This window comes from Leptosomus discolor, chromosome 14, assembly GCF_034619465.1.
Source record: "Leptosomus discolor isolate bLepDis1 chromosome 14, bLepDis1.hap2, whole genome shotgun sequence".
NCBI lineage: Eukaryota > Metazoa > Chordata > Aves > Leptosomiformes > Leptosomidae > Leptosomus > Leptosomus discolor.
The window spans coordinates 16,124,656-16,145,806 of NC_141404.1; the positions used below are offsets into that span (position 1 = coordinate 16,124,656).

At 45.9% G+C, this 21,151-nt stretch overlaps 1 protein-coding gene across 4 annotated transcripts in view; it reads right to left on the reverse strand.

Moving 5' to 3' along the window:
- Positions 1 to 510: 510 nt before the first annotated feature.
- IFT38 (intraflagellar transport 38) overlaps positions 511 to 21,151 on the reverse strand; it is a 69,179-nt gene continuing 48,538 nt past the window's right edge. For 2 of the 4 annotated variants that reach the window (XM_086473174.1, XM_086473173.1), the window contains exons 10-14: positions 13,419 to 13,526; positions 3,069 to 3,124; positions 1,153 to 1,204; positions 1,043 to 1,047; positions 511 to 660 (exon numbers count right to left, since the gene is read on the reverse strand). In XM_086473174.1, the coding sequence (XP_086329300.1) occupies positions 511 to 660; positions 1,043 to 1,047; positions 1,153 to 1,204; positions 3,069 to 3,124; positions 13,419 to 13,526 (371 nt within the window). Of the gene's footprint in view, positions 687 to 1,042; positions 1,048 to 1,152; positions 1,205 to 2,753; positions 2,765 to 3,045; positions 3,125 to 13,418; positions 13,527 to 21,151 lie in introns of all 4 variants that reach the window. The other 2 variants (XM_086473172.1, XM_086473176.1) reach the window with 2 other exon arrangements.

A 21,151-nucleotide genomic window follows, 5' to 3' on the forward strand; every position in this document is an offset into this window, starting at 1 on the left:
ACCCCTTCACTAGTTTCCCACTCCCTTAGTGCAACTGGTGCTGCTCTTTGTGGAGGCAAGCCCTTGATTAAGTAAAGGATATGTTTAGGATAAATAGATTTAAGCCAGATTTAAAATCAATTTCAGTGTGTTCCCAGAGCAGCTTTTCATCCAGTTTTATTAAGCCAAAAAAAATCTGTTTGGACATACTAAAATGCAGGGAAATCAAGCACATGATGTTCACTGGAGTGCAATTTTTGGCACTGCAGTGCCATGAGGGCCAGTTCTAATGCAATTATGGAAATAACCGCACTCCACATTACTGTGATTCTCATTATGGATAAACTGCTCGTGCTTTGAGACTCACAAGACTAGCAATCCAAGTTTAATTTTCAAGTTTAATGAACATTATTTACCGACTCCTGAATTCATGCTGACAAGCGCTTTTCAAATGGCCGGATATTAGCTCCTGGCCCGCGTGCTCTCCAAAGTTTGTATTTCCAGATGCCTCCTGGTCCTGCTACTAAAGGATCAGAAGTCATTATCACTTTCCTCTAGCGGCTCTGGCTTCCTTGCTCGGTGACTGGATTTGCTTGGGGAGATTTCCATGCTGTCGTCTTCCATATCATCCTCCTCTTCCTCTTCATCATCATCCAGGTCAATCTCACTATCCCCCGAGTCCTGGAGGAAAGCAGAGTTCATAACCCCTTGGCAAGGCATCTTTGCCAGCCCAGAAGTAAAGGATGGCACTGCTGCTGACGTTGTCGCTTCCTCCCCTGCACTCTCTGCAACCACACACCTGGGGGCCGCGGGGACGGCTGTTTGGCTGCACTGGTGCGGATCCAGATTTGGACTTGCTCCAGGGAGCAGCAGCAGCAGATTCTGCAAGTGGTTTTGTTCCAGGCTGCTGTGTCGCTGGCCTTCCAAGCTCATGAAAAGCCAGAGCTCAGCTGCCTCTGGGAGCCCAGACGGCTTTCACCAGCAGCTCCTCACTTTGCTAGACAGCGACTGCTCCATTCGATTTACCACAAACCTCAGGGCAGACAAAAACGAACTCCCTGACCTCTGCTGAATCTGTGGTATCAAAAATCTTGCAGGGTGTTTAAAGTGAGACCTATTGTGAGATCGAAGAATCAAGGTGTAGTGGAAGAAAATTAACTGCAGGAGAGAAACCCACCTTGGTGCTGAGCTCGCGTGTGCCTGGCCGTGCTGGGGCAGATCTCCCCTTGGAGAACCAGAGTGGGAAGAACAGGAGAGGCAGAGCAGGGGAAAAAAAAAGTACAAGAACATAAAAAGAAACCAGAAAGTAACGAGAAGGGGAGCAGGGGAGAAGTTAGCAAAGCCAGAAACAGCTCAGGCATCATGTGCCACACTAGCAAGTGACAGAGGCTGGGCGTACAGCTGCTGGGACCCTGCCCAGAAACAGGTCTGAATGCCAAGGGCATAAATCATCCCCCAGAAGGCAACAAACAGCCTTAACCACATCCAGCCTGGCAAAAGCAAAGAGCAGAGCATGGTCTGTAAGTTCCTTTCCAGAGAAAAGGTGAGGATGGGCAGAAGGAAGGGCAGCTCGCCCCTCTCTAGCACAAAACTCCCTTATCACTACAGTGCCTCCAGGTCTCTCTAATGAACACTTAATAGCAGCGGTATCTTCTCTCTTCTGGCCCTGCCTGCAGGAGAAATGGTCTGCCCAGAGCGCTGCATAGCTCACCTAGCAGTGCCAGCCACCCACGGCAAACGGCTTCTGTACATGGCGGCGAACACCAGGAGTCTCCTGCTAGTCTTACGTCCTGTAGAGGTGGATTCCCCCATCTGATACCCTCCCACTTTAAACCTTCTCCTGGGGACCCTGGAGTCAAGCGAGTTCCATTCACCTCTGCTTCCTGGTCCAAGCCAGCGCTTTGGGGCTCCCCGGGGGTCTGGTGTCTGTAATGGGCTTTTGTGAAGAGATTTCTGAAAATCAGAGATGCTTAATTTCTGTCCCGTGAAGGCAGCAAAAGGCAGGGCAGTACTGAGAGAGATGGATAAGCCCCCAGCAGCACAGGGCTTCTCGCTGGGCAGAGAAGATGTCTGAACTCCTAGCACGCCCTCCTCGTCTAGAAAGGCAGCACTGGGTGGGGTGTCTGCTGGACGGGTAGACAGAAAGGCTACACCTACACTAGGAAATGTAGTGACAGCACAGGTTCAAACACAAATTCACAGTTGTTGTAGTTTTCAAGTGTTTGTACTATTTCCTAGCAGAGTTTTGGCCCGTGCCAACAAGCACTCTCCAAAACTATTCCAGCATCACCTGGGGAATAGGACAGCCCCACTGCTCCTGGCTGGCAGTATGGACGCCAGCACCTTTTTGGGATGGCAGGGAGAGCTTACTTTATGGAGGCAAACCATATCACAGCAGCTGGCTCCAGCTTTCTAGTACAGATACAGCCACTTACGAGTGCCCAGAGGCACAGGAAGATTGCCCACGTGTGCCAAAGGCTGAGCAGAGCAGTCAGAACAAGTGCCTGCTGCACAAACCTGCTGTCCCTGTTTAACCACTGTCGGCTCACAAGGTCAACTGCAACCAGGCGCAAAGCCAGTGGCCGTGGGACGGCTTTATCTGCAAGGCAGGGATCCCGAGGGGCACAGCTCACAGTTCTGCTCTCATCCCTGTCCCGTCATCTGGGGGGCTGAAGGACTGATGCTGTTTGTACAGGCCACTGAGAGGGCTCCAAGGAGTGTGTTCTGAGAGCAATGTCGGGGATTTAGATCCACACATCTAACTCCTGCTACACTGCACCGATCTCTTCACAGCAATTTGCACCAACAGCTCAACAAAACAGCGTTCCTGCAGCCTGCGTGCTGCTAGTTATGCACTGCAGGCTGAGGCTAAAGCACAGGGCAGTGCACAGACTCCAGGAGCAAAAGAAAAGTAGAAAAATATGTGTCTATGCAGATGAGAGAGCAGCCAGCTGGAGGAAAGGAGGGGAAAAGCAGGCCTGGGGTACAAAGATTCAGCAGGTAAATAGGTGTTTCTCTAGCTGAGGAGAAGGCTGTCATTCTAAAACACTGTCAGAGAAGCTCTACAGGCACATGGGATGGTTACTTACATCTTCCTCCGTGTCTCCACCTTGCATTGTTCCCACGATCCGTGCGCCAGCTCTTCCTGCAGGAGCAAAGAGAATCACCATAAAGCCTGGCTCATGGTTAACACTGAGGGAGAATTAAAGTTCAGAGTTTACATTTTAGAGGACTAGTCAAACGGCAGCAAGAGGATGAGATCCCAAGGCATGTAAGGTCACCCCCTTGTTAAGCCTCAGCGCACGGGAGAAGGTAGAGGAGCGTAAGGCTGACAGTAATTCCAGTCAGGACCGTATTTCCAGAGCTACCTCATGCCGGTATGACAGCTCTGACAGGACAAGAGGCAATGGACACATTAAGAAACAGAAAATTTTATCTGAACACAAGAAACCACTTTTTTTTTTTTTTTTTTTTTTAACCATAAGGGTGGTGAAACACTGGAACAAGATTGCCAAGAGAAATGTTGGGAGTCTCCATCCATGGAGATATTCAAAACCCACCTGGATGTGGTCCTGGACAACCTCCTGTTTGAGCAGAGGGGCTGGACTAGGTGATCTTGAGAAGTCCCTTCCAACCTAAATAATTCTGTGAGCTGGCATATTCCTTCCTCTGCTTTGGCAGACAGGGAACAAAAGCCCGGCTTTTCCACATGCTAAGCCTTCTGTCCATTAGCGAGCTCACTACGCTCAGATCCTTTCTGATATTCCAGCAGGGACTGACATCTCACAGGAATCCTAGGCAGTGCCAAGGCAAACCTCTAGAATTTTGTGTTGAGAGGTGGATGTGTAAGTCTGAAGAGGGAGGTGGTGATCTTGGGGTGGTAGGGCGTTCACTGAAAAGGGAGAACACACCTGCGCCTTGTTTTGCTACCTTTGGCTAGGTAGAGGCCATATGAAATGGGGAAGATGGTCTTCCCCCTTCTAGTACGATCTCCTTTGCTAGAAGGGAGCCCAGAAGGTGTTGGGAATGGGTATAGCAGAGCTGTGACTGGGGAAATTCTGCGTGTGGGCTGACTGGGTGACTCAGCCCCGCTTTCTGCAGTCACCAGGAGTCACTCAGCGCCATCCGGATGCCTGCTTAAGTCCTGCTGTGACCATCACATTTCACCATCTGTTAATCTCCTGCCATTACTAGTTTTTTCTGTGCCAAATATGGACTTTTCTAATCTAGACAAAATCTATTTTATTTTCTTTTAACATGAAGACAAAGCAACTTAAAAATATATCCTGTCAAAACTCTTTTGTACCTCCCAAAGTACAAAGGACGACAGGTCCCTTTCATCCCTTTTGCAGACTGATTGGGTTAGTTGTAGCAAAAAGCTGGCTAACGCAACCAGAAGTCACCAAGAAACCCTTGCTGTGTCAAGGCAGATAATGTAAAGGATCTTACACCTTTAAATAAAAAGTAGTGTCCTCTATCCATCTGGTGCCTGATAACACAGGCAGTGGAGATAGAATTGTAAGAAGATTCCTGGATCTCTCTTCAAGCTTTAGAGACATTTGCTCTAATACACACTAGACTAAACTATGTAAATTCGGAGCTGATTACAACTGACATCATTAGATGACCACAGAACCACATTTTTGCCCAGCCTACAGAGAGCCCCAAGAGTTTAACTGCAATTTTGCTATGCAGAAGTGTTAGATAGCGGATTATTACCTCAAAGCAGAAAGCAGTAGGGAGCTCCTAAAATCTATTAATAAGACAAAGCTGAGAGAGATCCGGAATATAAAAGAGAACCCAGAGATCACATAGGGAGAGCTGACTAAACAGAACAGTTCAAAAATGCCAAAGGAAGAGCTTAGAGAATGCTAACAGAAGATCTGCAGGATGCTGCTCTTCCATCAGTGGAAACAGTGAGGACGTCTTATGGGCATCTAACTGCTCACATCTGGAGAGACGAGAATCAGGTACTGCCCAGACTTTGATCCCTACATTAGTTTAAGCTGGGAGCACCTCTTTGAACTGGGGACGGTGGGATCAGCAGCATAAGGTCCTGTAGCACAACCCTGGGACGCTCACAGGAGACACCCCAGGGCGCAGAGGGCCCGGAGCCTCAGCTTGTGCGCTGTGCTGTAGACTAAACGGGACAGAAAGCGGATTTTCCGCGTTGGCAGAAGAGCTTCCATCACAAAGGCAGGAGCGTTACTTTAACTTTCAGATGGCAAACCCCCAAGTTTCCGTGTGTGGGAGCATGGAGGGGCAGACGGCCGCCGCGCATTTCCGTGTGTACGGTGGGGAGGTGGGAAATGGAGGAGTCACCCGCAGAGGACAGGCAGAGCTGGCAGGTACGGGGGTGTTTGTCACTTGAAATTTCCTGGGTTCAGTTTAGCTGGGCTCAGGTCACCGCGGCATTAGGGCTGCACCGCTCTGGCCACAGAGGCTCACGCAGCTTCCAGGCAGGTGAGAGCCTGTTATGTTTACTTACAGATAATGTGAATTCAGCCAGGACAGGCTGTACAGAGTGATAATTAGGTAAAATGCTAGTAATGAACAGGCTGTAATTCCCTGCACCTTTGGATTCAAATCTAACCTCCATGCATCGCCACGGTTTATAGCCACAGAGCCATCAACGATCAGAAACGAACACACGTCCGTGATTTCAAGCCTGTGAGCATTTGCCATTTTTCCTCTGCGTGTGGTGCTCGCCAGTGTACCAACCCATGCAGCTGCCCACAATGGATCCACAGGATTAGAACGATTTACATCTTCTTAACCAGCAGTGGGTATATGTTAACCCTGCGCCTGACAGCAAAAAGCAACACTTAACCTGAGAGGTCAGCACAACCTTCCACAAGGGGAAGGTAGATTTGCAGCTGAAACATTTTCCTCCCAGTTTGGAGATCTGCATTCAGGCTCCAGCTCTTAATGCAAATTCACACCACGGCCTGAGCTCAGATAAGGCACCTCCCTTCCCTCTGTATCACCTCCACACGCAGCAAATTGGGATAAATCTTTTGCCTGGTCGTCCTGATCTGCACGTCCTTTGGGCACTGCGTTCCTAAGTGCCAGCGCAGCCCTTGGCAAAAGGCCCTGATCTCAGCCGTGTTTTCTAGGCATTGCCAAAGTACAGTGATTAATTAAGCACACTACAGCCGCTGCCCAGGACGACCTATTTATTTCTTACACCCTCCATGAGAAGTAAATTTGCTTGGAAGTGAATCACCTGTCTCAATCCCACCATTTCAGACCTACAATCGCTCCTCCTTCTCCATCAGGTCCAGTGTTGCCACAGCCATAACACAGGCTGAAAGCGCACAGAAATGCCTCCTCCCTCCCAGGGAGCACCTGACTTTGCTGACACAAACCACACAGCCAAAGACAGCTCTGCTGGAAGCAGATGCTGAGATGGTGGCAGGAAGTGCTATTTCAAGTTAAGGCAAAGTAATTTCTGTGAATTCCAACCGCAGGTTCCAAACACATTTGATTGCCCCCCCCTTCCCCCAGCTACATAAGCCTGGTAATATTGTCCAGCAGCTGCTGTATCAGGAAACTGCTTTGCAGACTGTTATTGGGGTGACAGAAATCTGCAGAGATCCACACAGAAATACATGAAAATGAGAAGAGCAGCTGTGTCAGCTTTCTCCCTCCCCAGGTTAGCTTCCTCCGAGTACTGGCAGTCAGACCCAGGGGCTCAAACACTTACAGTGTTGACTGTTTTCTCCCTCCTTGACCTGGAGAGGCAAGGAAGAGGAGACTAATGTGAGTCTCCAAAATGCTTTTATAAAGTTTACAATTAGGACTTGATTTGCTTTACTAGAAAAGCACGTTCACTTCAGGAGCACAGCCACAAGGACCCGCCGTATGCCAGGCATACAATGCCCCAGTCACAGAAAAATTGCGCTTGGTGAAGTTCACAAGGAATGAATTTATTTTTAGTTCACGGAGAGCAATACCAGTTTGGTAGAGTCCTCTGAGGTGCTCTGAGAGCAGGTGCATTTGTGAAGTGTTTCCCCTTGACTTCATACATTACCAAACAGCTGGAGAACTTGAATCCTGCTAACGCATAGCCAAATACCTTCCCTTGATGCCTCAGCCTTCTCCCTCGGCCACCGCCATGGTACATGCAAAATCCAGACCCGCTCACCTCCTCACTTTCACAGACTTTGAACCAAGGCAAACACATGCAACGAGACACCTGCAAACACCGGGGTTTTGATGCAAAAACCATCAGGAAGAGTGCAGCCTGGCCAGGTTAGAAGAGATTTTTGTTTCTGTTGCTCTCTACTTCTTGTTAACTGCCAAGAAATCAGACACGGATTTTCAGAGGAGCTCTGGGGTTACAAACAATAATCAAACACCCCACATGGCCAGGACATCTAAGAAGAGTTCAGTGCCCAGCAGAGCCTGTGTCAAGGCTGCTGTTCATATCTGACTCACCTCTGCCCACTTGACGCCACATCAGCTCTACAGCTCTCCCTTCTGTGCAGACAGCAAAATCTATTTTGGCCTCTGAAAGCATGAGATGCAGAGCACCCGCAAGCCCCACCGTGCATGTGAACTGCAGATTCCTGGTATTTTTGACACTCAAGCCTTGCATGCTGGAACTGCTGGGACATCAGGAGGACACTGACAATTATCTTGAGTCCGCGGCTGAAGTTTGCATGCTCAAGACCCTTGCCAAATCCTTCCTAGCGGCAGTTTAGTTATCCAGTGTGGCATGACTCTGACCAAGACATTTTCTTCTGTTTGTGATTTTGTTTTTTTTTTCAAACCCACAAGCTCCAGGTACTCTGACTGCAGCAGTGAGAGGCTCTGATCACTATTTCTTAAGGGTTTCTGAGCAGACTGACTGGGGGGAATGACTTGGGAGCAGTGCGGAAGGAGACCACATCCTGCACTAAGCTGCACACCAGTAAAAGGCAGCTGTGCCTATGGATGCAGAGAGATCAGGGGTGGGACCACACAGCATTTGGATGGTGCCTAGACAACTGCAATGGGCTTCAGTGAGCTTTTCTTATCAAAATCCATTTCCACAACAGAGAAGAATGCAACATTTTGAGAAAACCTGCAGATTTGTTATAATCTTGTATTTGTAATGTTAAGTGCACTTGCATGCATTTTTTGGTCTTGGACTCGGTGATGTAATTTCCTTTAGGAACCAGAGAGAAGGGAAGAAATAGACTAGTTATTTAACAGGTGTTTTTAAAACTCAGGCAGGTGACAGCCACAGGAACTCCATGTGAACAAGACATCCAACAAGGAGCAGGCAGCTGTTGCACATTCCTAATTGAACCCCTCCACTGCCGTGCGTATTGGTGGGACACCTGTGGCTTCTACACACCTGGGGAGGTCAGAGGGAAGGAAAACATTCTAGAAAATCAGTAGCAGAAATCTGAACATGGCCACAAGCTGGAGAGAGAATTTCCCCAAGCAGAGTCTGACCATTTCCACTGAGAACAGGACTTTCCTACTTTTCAGCTTGCATGCTGTACGGAGGGATTTGGAAACAGCGCTGTGTAGGCTCACCTGAGAATATTTCTTACTGCCATGTCAAAGCCCCCATTCTCCCTCCAGGACTGAAAAAACAAGGGCTAATTCAGCGTCCACAGCCTTCCACCCAGCACGCAGGGTACCTTTGGCCCTTTCCCAATGGCTGCTAGCCAGCTTCTACTTAATCATCACAAGCTCAAGTTTAAGAAGAAAACCAAGACAGGGAGGCTAAGCATCATCATCTCAAAACACGGAACGTCTGCTACAGCAGCACCATCAGCATGCTTTGGGTATGTGCTGCATCTGTACGGGCGTGGGGATCCTCGCAAGCCTGGCTACAGCACGGGCACAGCTGGCGCTGGCAAGGCAGCCCCTGTCCACCGGGACATGGGACTGCACGCTCTGTCTGCCCCTGAACTCATCTCCAGTTTGATCATTGCATACGTGGTTCCACTTTCTCCAATGAGGTACACTTTGCTTTCTTAATAAAAACCCTTTGTTCTCACCTGCTGCATCCAGAGACATATTTGTTCTTTCTCGGTTAAACAGGGCAGGTTTTCACAGGCAAGGATTTTATCCATTCAGTAGCAAGTACACTCGCTAACCTGGCTGCCAGCAAATCATTACCACATTGATCCTCTGGGTCAGCTCTGTGAGGCTAAGAGGCTCCAAGCGAGCTGCTCTCTCACTGTTTGACTTTGGACTGATTGTTTACTGAAAAGCATTCAGAGTTTTATAAAGCTGTCTTCTTACAATGAAGACCAAATGGGACTGAAGTTGTTCCTGTCTCCATAGTGAAATGGTCTCTGTGGTCCGAACAGGACAAAACCACCCCTTAACACCAGCATTATAGAAGGAAACGTAAGAGCTAAAGTGTTCAGATAATGGGTCTACAAGAGCTGAAAGAACCTGGCAGTGTGGAAGAGAGGGTGAGTTACTACAGAGACAGGCACAGTCCCACAGTTCTGCAAGTGTGGATCATTTCTGCTTCATCCAGTAGCACTTCCACAGCCTGCCCTGCTCCAAGCACAGTGTGGGCCAGTCTGCCGTGGCCTACCCACTCAGGCAGTGCTAGGAAGAGGAGAGATCTGAATTTGCTTGTCATGCCAAAATGTATCTCAGAACCCTGGTCCGAATGAGACTGGAAAGATGGATCTGCACACGTAAACGCAACATCGCTTCAAAATCTGTTGCTTTTGACAAAGCGGATAAAAAAAGCCACTTTAGATCAAGGTGAAACTGGAAAGGTTCTTAGGAAAAAAAAATCTACTGAGGGTTAGACTAAGCGCCTGGAAATCACAGCTCAGGAAGTCCTGATTGGGGTTGAAACAGTTTGAGAGCAGGAGGGAACCTGAGGGAAGTTCCTACACTCTTCCCCAGGCATTTTCTTCAGCCAGTCCTGGAGACAGAAGACCAGACCTCATGCCTGACCTGGCACGGCAGCTTCTACGTTCCTGGGACAAGGCTTTCCATTCTTCACCCTGACCTCTCCCCCAACCTGCATGGGAACAACCATCCTGCTGCAAACTACTGGTTTATGGCCTCTGTCAGGCAAGAGGTTTCTCTTCACTGTGGATGGCAAGACCCTCAATGTTGTAAGAATTTCATTTTCTTCGGCTCCCTGACAAAACAAGAGTCTTATTCCAAATGCCATCACTAACTCACGGTTTGACCTCAGGGAACTCCATGCATCTATTCTATTTGTGTAACAGCCTCACTTGTCTAATGCCAGACAGAATAAAAGCAGATGTGAATTTTTATTCACATTGACAATGTTAAAAGTAAAAGTTATAGACAATAAATCAAAGTATTCTCTAAGTTACAAAAGCAAATGATTAGTGACGTGGATTTATTATGGTAAGCCCCATCAAGGAGGAGACTTGCCTGTAATTGTGACACTGTGATAACAAAAGAGGTTGCAGTTTCACAAACCCAGTAAGGCAGTATCTGTCCGTTTGGTGACTATCCTCCCAGACGTTTCTTTTCACCCCCATGCCTGCTCCCTCCTTCTGCAGAAGCCATCCTGGCTTCCTAAAGCTGGGTTTGCTGTACTCTTCGATCACAACCGTTGAACTCAAAGGAGATGCAAGCTCCATAGCACATTACAGGTTCCTCCTTAACCTGCTACTGCCTGTTCCTCTTTGTACATGGGGAATAAGGGGTCAATTTTCTCTCTGTACCACAGGAGCTGGCAGCCTGTCACGTTCCCCCCAGCTAACACTTTTCTGCTCCATGGGAGACTAAATCCTATACCTTCAAGTCTTTTAATTGGCTAAAAGAATAAAACCAGGAGCAATATTGTCAAAGCTGCATTTAATTTGAATTTTGCTGCATCTAGACAAACCCAATGAAAGGACTCTTGAGGTGAAAGTGTGTTGATTTTTCTCAATTATACCAAGTGGCCTAATAAGAGAGATTATCTCTCCCTGAGAATCTTGCTTCTATAATGGCAAGACACACTGGAATACCTGCCCACCTACTCCAGACAGAGGGAGGGAGTCCTGTCTTACAATACTAATAGCCTGGAAATTAGAGATGTAAAAATGAATCGCAGGAACTACAGGAACTCACCACAGTGGGCCATTTCTCCTTAGTTTGAGAGCAAATATGGCTCAGAAGCACCACTGTGTAAGGAGACACAATGCTTCAAAAGAAAGTGATTGAAATCTCTTGCATTGAGCCAAGGAAAAAAGCAGTAATTAATAGAAATAATGTTCTTGTCATACTGCCTTAATAACTAAGTACACTTTAAATGCAAACTACCTGTGCTGAAGTACACGTATAGATTCTCGGTGTGTTTAATGACAAATGGCCAGTGAATGTTCGGGCCTGATTTCCTAGGGAAGCTGATGCACCTGACATTAATCTCAAGCTATGACATGTCTCGAGCACTTCAGTTGGTGACAGTCACGCAGCCAAACGCAGAACCTCACCATCGCTGAGGGTCCTGGGCCAACACAGACAGAGAGGTGCAGCTCTGAGCCTGTTCTCAAGGCTAGAACTGCTTGTCACGTAAGTGCACCCTCCGGATCAGGCTGGAGCTCCCGAAGGAAAGCTTTGGCCTGATTGGTATGTCTTGATACAGTCCAAGCTTTTGTTCCCATGTTCTGTACGGATGAGAATGGGCAGGACTGAGTCAGCTCACTCTAACACTAGCAGCAGAGATACCCCAAGGCTGAGTTTTTGTTTAGGAAAAGTGTAGCATTTTGAACTCAAGCCTGCAGTACGGACAGAGCGCCCGCTGCTAATCTCACAGTGTAGCTACAGCTAGAGCAACTGGGCGGCTTGTCCAAGGGGAGGACGAGTAACCTCGGCAAAGCAGACAAGTGAGCCAAGAGTTTGTATCCATCTCTGCCCGCAGAGGTTGCACTGGAGCACTGTAGGACTGAAGGGTTGTGAGTTACAACGGGGGAAGGGGAACAACCTTACTCCTTCTGGAGGCTGTGTAGGAGAGGCATTCGGGAGCCATTTAACATACCTGAAGCTGCTTCAGTAGTTCACAGCAGCTGAGAGGCACAAAGAGGACAGAGAACTAAGGGAGGCTTCTAACTTACACAGCGATAAGGGGAGCAAAGACTGGGATGGCGACTGTGTAGACAGCAAACAGCGTGCTCAGCGTGTGCAAAAGTCAGAGGATAACTGTCTGCCAGCAGTAGTGTACTAGACACTAGGATGAGACCTGCAGAAGCACAGCAAGCAATCTAAACAGCCCAGAGAGAAAACATCTCAGGGATCTGAACTGCTTGCTTTAAGTCTGCAAGCTAATGCTGAGTCTCCAGCAAGTGTAATTAATGATAACAAAGCTCTTCCTACAAACATTTCTACTTGCAACAAATCTATAAATTTCATAATAAAGCTTTTTGCTCCTAAGACTGGTATTAAGAGCTGACTCTGGCTGCAGCCAGTACCCATATCACTAGGTTACCATGTCCTCTGAGATGAGGCATCGCAGACAGTTACACAGTCACCTCCAAAGCTCTAAACTATGCATACAAACATCTCCTTGAGAAATGCAAAAATCCTCAGTGAATATCAGCGTTTCTAGCACTTACCAAGAAGTTTTATGAAAAACAGAGGAACTGAGGATAAAAATGCTTGAATTATATTGACTTGAGAACTTCAGCTTCTCGCTCTGGTCTCAGTCAGAGAGGGGAGAACAGAATTAAACTAATAAAAATCCACATATTTGCAGTTTATCTAAGTAACAGGTTCCAGCAGAAATAGTGGCACACTAAATTACCCACACAGGCACTTCATCCAGAGCCCAGAGAGGCTTTTGCTGATGGTCAGAATCACTCACCGCTAATAAGAACGCCAAGGAGAACTAACATGATTTTCTGGTTTCATTTTGCTGGACTATAGACTAAGCAGAATGTTTCTCTTTCCACCCAAGGGAAACACAGACCCTCAGGCAGTAATTACTCTGAGTTGCTTCTGACCAGACCTCTAGTGGAATCAAGCAGCCAAAGGCTGCAGTTCCAGTCCACATAAACAGCACCAGAAACCAGATGTCCTTCCCTGAAAGAAAGAACTCGAGTGTGTTGCACCCATGACTGTGTCAGCGCAGGTGGCTTTATGGACTCGCTACAGGTCTCCTTTTGAAGAAGACGCTACTAGAACGAGCGTCAGCAGCTAAAGGGAAATAAAATGCTTTGCAATGAGAAATAGCATTACTTTTCTAAGGCTTTGTATAAAGCTACTTCAGAATCTGCAAGGCAATACCAAGGAAGGATTTTCCTCACACGGTACTTTTTTCAGTAAATAATCCTTGATTTGCACCCCTGAAAGCACTCTGTTTTTCCACAGGACACTATCCCCTTACAGCTCACAAGAATAGAGCAGTGCCAATGCCCTCGAACGTTAACAGGGTCTTCTTACATTTAAGGTTACTCAGGTAATTCCAGCATATCCTTCTGAATAAAGCCAACTAGGAAAGGTTAAGATACCTTGCAGTAGTGTTTCCGCGGTGGCGCGCTGCTTCATGATCTGCCTGTCTTCCACTTCGCTATCGGATCCTTCATCCTGTTGAATCTCTACGTCGGAATCAACGTTGTCTGGTTAGAACAAAAACAGTTGATAAATATCACTCAAACCAAGGCACAACTCACCATAGCAGTCGGACACAACGAGGCTAGCAGTCTCTGCCTTTGTTTAAGTCCAAGATCAATTAAAAATGCAGTTGCAGACAGAGTGTTGGCTCTACTGTCGAAACGGCCAATGTCCACACCCCAAGGAAGGCATCCTCCTGCACCTAAGTGCCAAAGCACCCGGGACAATCCTCAGGTTGTGTTCTAAATACACTCTCTGGGTATGGAGCATACGTACAGTCAGAAGGTGCTATTTCAGCAACTGACGTAAAGATAAAAGTTTTTCAGAACTGTTTGGAAATTGCGGGCTTATTAATGCGTCTCCTAGCCTTTTACGCTGGTAAAATTCAATCAATGAGCCAGATCCTCAGCTCGTACCATCTTATGAAGTCTTCTCACTCATGTAGAAATGAGCCCCTCCAGACCAGCAGATCCCACAGCTCAGAGCTGGCGCTGTGTGGTGGCCTGCCTGCAGGAGCTTATGGAATCTGCCACGCTATGACAAACCCAATAGGACTCCGTGTGAGGTCAGCGCCCAGAGCAGCAACAATAGCTGTTAATTATTTAGGAAAACAGGCAATGCTTTCCCAGGTACATTTAATTACACACATGTCTGAGCTGAAAACGGAAATAATTACTTTAATTATGATCAGTAATGAGCTGACACATCTTTGCAATATTTAATTATTGGACAATATACAAATATTAGGTATTATTCCATACTCTTTTTCATTGCAATATTAATGACAAAACATAACGGCAAGAGATGTAGTCGATTCCGTGGTAAGATTAGGAGGCTCCAGCAATGTCAGCTATGATTTCTATTTGTGTTGCACTTTCTTCTTTGGCAAGTGAAGGAATCGCTCACTGCTGTGTGATCTGAATACTGTTCCTGCTCACCTGGTATTCAGGAAAGCAAGCTTTTGTTCAGCCTTGCCCAGGCAAACTCCTGGGGAAGAGCAACGTGGAGCCTAAATAAAGGATTCAGGTTCGTGCTCTGTATGTTAAGGAACAAGACTGTCTCAACTGCAATGGCTCTCACTGCTACTACTAAAAAGCCATCGTTCTTATTTTGTGGGTTTGGGTTTTTTCCTTCCTCCTTTTTCTTTTTCTTTGAGCAGCAATTCCTCCCTTTCAGGTTTTGCTGTTTGTGCTCCTCCTGTTAGGCAGCACCACTGGCCAGAGCTGAGGGTGCTGCAGAGAGCCCTGATGATTGCTGTGCCAAACCACTTCTATTTCATCCCCATTAGCACTTTCTGCTTCTCACTGGGATCTCCTGAGCATGAGCTGCCAGCTGAGATGGGGACTAACGGAGCCAGTGCTCTCCGCTGACAACCCAAAGTGGCAAACCCAACTAACACCACTTTGGGGTCGGACTTAGAGCAGAGAGGCACAGTGACGTGATTCTGCTCTGCTTGGGGGCACAGCTGTAACAACATGGGGCTTAAATTTTACATTTCACTTTTCCGGAAACCTCTTTTTTTTAAAAAACCTTTTGTGGTGACAGACACTCAGATATAACATGTCAAATATATTTCCCCTGGGACAAAGCAGTGGTAAGAAGATAAGAATAAACAGGAATGAATCTGCCATCTTCCTTCATTCTGCGGCACACCGAAGTGCTCTTTCCTAACTACCCACACTGATGGCTTAATGCTTTCCTGAACCACGAGAACCCTTCCAGCTCCCTGGAGTGCAATCCTGGGCACTCTAGCGGTTGCTGACCCATTTCAGCTTGCAAAAAGGAAGCTCATTTCATCATATAATTCCCCACAGTATCTTTCTGTTGGGAAGTGGGACTGGCAGGAAGATCCCATGGTGAATAAATGCCTTGTGATAGAAGTGATACCTACTGCAGAGAGAGAATCAGTGGCTGGAGGGCCCCAAGCTGCTGCTTTATGAAAGGAAATAGTTTAAACACAGCTTGTTCCCCCCGCCACACAGGCCTCTTCTTTCCCTCAGGTTCTCTGCTACTCTCACTCCTCTCTTTCTCACACTATTTCTTTTATCCTTCTCCCCCACTAACTCTGGTGTTGTAACTCTCGCCTGTCAGTGATGAAGTCGCAGTTTGCTGCTGTTCAGCCCATGTGTGGATGCCACAGAATACCTCTGGCAAGCCCCAGAAAAGCGAACCTTGTGCCCCAGCTCTACCTCTTGTCTTTCAAAGCATGCTTGACAAGCCAAGCCAGTAGTAAGTGTACGCCTAGCATTCATTTATGCCTTTAAAAATCCTGGATCACCTTTCAATACGAACAAAGAGAAGATTGATCAGGTGAATTATCAACATGTAAGGACAGTGCATCACTTTTCCTACTGAGTTGTGACTTTGAAATAAGTTGTATTATGGATCTATGGCGGGAGTTTGGATTTTCTTTGAATAGTCTAGCTGGAATTCTGATGCACATACCCCAACATGAAGCATCACTATACTGAATGCACGCCAGAGGATCAGAAAAGTGGCAGCTGCAAATGCAAATTCAGCAACAGTAAAATTTCTGCCTCCAAGCCTCCTGCCCACCACTCTGAAAGACATTGAGCACCTTTTTCACTTACAAAAAAATAAATGTATTGCTCTAACCCAGCTCAATGGCTGCTATCACCAATCATAGAATCATAGAGTGGTTTGGGTCAGAAGGGACCTTGAAGGTCATCCAGTTCCCACCCCCTGCCATGGGCAGGGACACCTTCCACCAGACCAGGTTGCTCCCAGCCCCATCCAGCCTGGCCTTGGGCACTGCCAGGGAGGGGGCAGCCACAGCTTCTTGGGGCAACCTGTGCCAGTGTCTCACCACCCTCACAAGAAAGAATTTCTTCCTCATATCTAAATCTCCCCTCTTGCAGTTTGCAGTTGTTACCTCTTGTGCTATCACTACACTCCCTGATAAAGGGTCCCTCCAAGCAAGGCTCTGACCAGTATAAAATCCACGTTATCATCAGTTGAGCAAAGTTGTGCTGAGCCAAAAGCCCAAGGACACAAAAGCAGAGCACATTGCTGAAAAATTATTTAAATACACAAGATGAGGACAAGCTGAGTACAGGCTTCTCAGCAGGATTAAATGGCAGACTAGTCCAATGCTGTGTGTGACTCCTCCTAGGTAGAGCACTACAGGGTTCCACCATACTGCATCCCTCACTCTGCATGCCTGGTTTTCAACAAAATGTTCTTGGTATTCATAAAAAGGTGACAATTCAGCAAGTTTCATTTAACAACATATGGAAAGAAACTACCTGTTGCCCTAGGAGAGAGAAGTCACAATCACATCTGTGTAACGCTGCATAACAGAGATTACAATGCATCAATTCCAGGGAGACAAGGAACATTCTTTATGGCGAAAACGTAGATTTTTCTTAGTATCAGCATAAAGCAATGCAGATGTAAAGCACTCTACTACAAATTCTCACGTACTAGTACACGGAGTACAGAACACATCCTAATGGAGCTGGCTTATGAGATTTGCATGGGTTTACGTGAAGATTATGTGACTTCTCACTACAAATGGCTATTCAGCAATCCATGGGTCCAAATTTAGGCCAAGGCTGGCAGCTTACTGGAGCTTAAGGTTGGTATTTTAACAAGCTCCTGTACATCCACTACAAAAAGGTAACCAGCAGCGCAAGTCCATAAACTGTGTTTGGCCCATTTCCCCACTGCTGTGATTTACTCTGCTGCACGGAGAATACTAGCAAAATATCAGAATACCTGAGAGAGAGCATACTGGGATTTTAAACGCCGCTTGCCTTACATTTCAACATTTCCATTTCATAAAGGTGGGTTTCAGTCAACTAATTAGTTTCATTTAAAGCAATCCAGCCACAAAAAGTACATCCTGGTTACAATGGAAAACACTGCTCTCAGAAGATATGTTATTTGGCCCAAAGCACTCCTACTGTTTCCAGAAAAAGCCAGAGCAGATACCTGGACTGATAATACTATATTTAAATGATTTAATTTTTGGTAATTTGCAACGCTTGAGGGAAAACCAGCATGATTTAATAACTTACCAGTGATTTCATTACAGATTTGTTAGTTTGCATAAATATTCAAGTAAATGTACCCAACTGTAAAATCAGAAGGTACTGTGGTGAAGATAATGAGCACAAAGGACATCATTTATTGATATGCTTTAGAATTAGATGTAAGTGTTGTTTAGCATGTTCAATTTCATAATAAAAATCACTGCCTTGAAAACACAGGCTCTGGCTCCACAGCAATTACTGCATTCAGCAGGATGTTGATTCTGGTGAAGAAACATCATGAGAAAAATCAAATGGGCAACTGACAGCTACTTGATCTAAAATTTCATGCTATTTATTAACTTGATTTTATTTTTTGGAACAGGAAAAAAAAATAAAGCGGGTGGACAAGTATTTTAATGTAACTGAAGGGACAGTGAAGTTCAGGGCCCACTTGAATGCCTCGGTTCTACCGAATCCACACTCTTGTCTCAGCAAACACAAGAGCATCAGACTGTATGCCAGCCTGACCACTTACACATTGGCAGCTTTGCGATTTGAACAGGAAGAAATGCTTTGCTATATAAATTTCAGTAGGGAACATCCTTTGTCCTTGGCACAAAAGTGAGATCCCTTCATCCGATCTCGAAGAAAAATTCATCCTGGTACTGAGAGCCACTGATCAAGGTCCAGACACTTGGGGCTCCTTCCAGCAGAAAGCTTGGATGCTCAGAACTGCGAATGCTAAACACTGGGCAGTAACATCCTGACAAACTCCAACCAGCAGGTTGCAGGGTAGGTCTAAGAGCACTTTCTTACCTCACTTAGTCATTTGAAAGAGGTCTATTGCTACAGCATCCAAACTCGCGTTTTTAACAATAAGAATGATTAACCACTGCCCAGGGAGGCAATAGGTCTCTGTCACTCGAAATAATTAAAAATAGCTCTCTAGGACAAGTTCCATTTAAACTGGGATTTGTAGTCTTGGCACAGGAAGAAGTAGCTAAGTTACTTTTTGGCCCATTTTATAGAGAGGTCATATTCAGTGACCGTAACTATTTCTAATGATCTTAAAAGCCAAGAATCCCTCAAAGTACTATTAAATTAGAACATGAATTTGCAATTATTTAACAAGCAAAACACAAGATTATTGTGGACAAGTTCCCAGTGACTGTTGCAAGAAGATGGATGGTCTGAGCATCCTGCCCGTGACAGCGCTGAGCGTTAGCAATATCATCCAGGCATCTCGCCCTCGTGGGAATTACCCAGCGACTCACTGCTACACTTAAAATGCCACAGTTGTCGCAATGGGGCTCTCTGTTTATCTGCTGTCAGATTTTAAAGCATCAGTTCTAGAGAAGGAAGGGCACAAGAGATTCAGTGCAGCACCAAACTGCAACAGCGTCACGTGATTTGCTATCCGAAGCGCAACACCTATTTGCTCTGTTTAATGGAGCAAGACAACAGAGACAAGAACTAAGCACATTTTGCTTGATGTCAGAAAAGAAAGAGCTCGCTCGGCAAGTAGAACTGGCCAAGGAAACACCTTAGTTGTGTACTGAGCAGAGCTGAAGTTCTCCAGGAGCGTCAGTTAACCCTGTTGCTATTGCTGAACACAACCGAAGCAGTGCAAATTTCAAAACGCTGTGTAACATGGACGTTTTTTCATTCTGCAGACCAAGCAAGAGGACGCGGGGCGGGCTGGCTGGAGCAGCACACCAGGAAGTGGTACAGCCAATGAAAAATGCAGTTTTACAGCAAATGCTTTTGCAAACTGAAATGAAATCCTGGGCATAGCATTACCCAAAAGAAATACAGGAAATATTTGGAAAAATTCAGAGGGTTTATTTTTACATTTTCAAAATATTTTACTTTAACTATTGTTTATATAGTCTGCTTTTAAATTGACAAAAAAATCTTAAAAAGAATGTGAGAAAACACAGGTAAAAAAGTGTGTAAAAAGTGAAAAAGAAAAATCAGTAAGTGTAATAAGCTGATTAGTCTGAAAAAAAATTATTTCATTCTAGAAACATTTCCACTTGTTACTTTTTGCTCAGCAAACATGTTTTTTCAACCTTGAATGAACCTGAAAAACCATCTTGCCTTTCTGCTGTGGTCAGTGACTTCCTAGCCCTCTCCTTTCACACCAAACCATCCCCAGAGCAACTCTTCACCTATCTACACCTAACAATAGTTCTGTTACCAGCCTCCAGTGTCTAATGTGATGTTTCAGGAGTCACTGTGCCATTAACCACAGGGAAACCAAGCCCTGAGTTTCAGTCAATTGGCATTTGTTACTTTGCACCAGCCTTAGACGTGGCACAAGGGCAGCAGGCTGTGTGAAAAACACCACATCATATATTGGTTTCTTTAAGAGCGTTTTATGTGAAATAAAGCTTACAAAAATAACAGCAATTTACTTACCACTCATCATAAAAAATATTTCTGTACTGCAAATGCTTAATTGCATATCTTTTCATCATGCAAATAATACTCAAAGCCTGATCTGTATCTAGACTTCAACACTTTCACATAATTTAAGAATGGTTTTTCATATAACTTAGTGTTAGCTTTTCTATTTTTTTTTAGCGCAGTGGTTTTATGGAGATGGTCTGTCAGAAATAAAAGACGATTTGCAATGTATGCTAGCAAAAGAAAAAGAAGAACCAGGCTGTTTCTGAATTATGCTAAATGTTTTTGCAAATTTTGTGCGAGTACCAACACATATCCATTGGCTTTCTCTATTCTTAACACAGACCAGCTCAATTCGAACTCCATTCCACCGCTCTTCTTTACAAGAAATACGATTTAGGTTTCTCTGGTGTTAGCTCAGCCTGAAGCTCAACCGAGAGCTGTCTAGAATTCCTGCCGCTTCTGCTGCAGAGAAATGAACTGTTAATTTGCAGCCCTTCTTACCAAATTAGCAGGAGATAAGGTCAAAGGATCCAGACAACAAGAGAACTGCATCAATTACGAAGGTAAGAGTGCTTACAGGGGCAGAATGGATGCTGACTTTTAATGACAGTTAATGGTAACAAATTTATCACCAGATTCCAGCCTATGCTGTTAGAAGAGCCTCATTAAGTGTTTTGCAGCTCTCGTGGGGGGGGGGGGGGGGGGGGGTAAAGTGTAATGAGAGCTAGAGAACCTTCCCTTTTCCTTGCAGAAGGCACTGGAAATGCTAATGCCTTTGTCTCCAGAACCTGTTGCATGAGCAAGACCAAGTCAGAGCACTGTCTACTTTCACAGTCCCCCGAGTAGGCATGATGTAGTTGTGGTTGAAGACCCAGACAACAAAATCCTAAATCTTTTGACAAATGGAAGATGGAAGAAAACTTAGGATAAAAGCACGTTGCTTTGGGGGGGGGGGGGGGGGGGGGCAGTACTCAGAAATGCAAGGGGAACAAGGAAGTATTTTTTCCTCCCCAAACTCACTTTAGAAAGATGTTTCTGACGGTGAAGAAAAGCCCTCCTTTAATCTTCCCTGTGTCTGTCTCATTAACAGGGCACACCCTATCTTAGGAGGAGGACACAGCATGCAGAATCTCTAACCAGAGGTGAAAGAAGGTGTAAGTGCTCACGCCTGCTGCACTTTACACCATTTCCCCACGATACACACAATGCTCGCAGCACTCGTT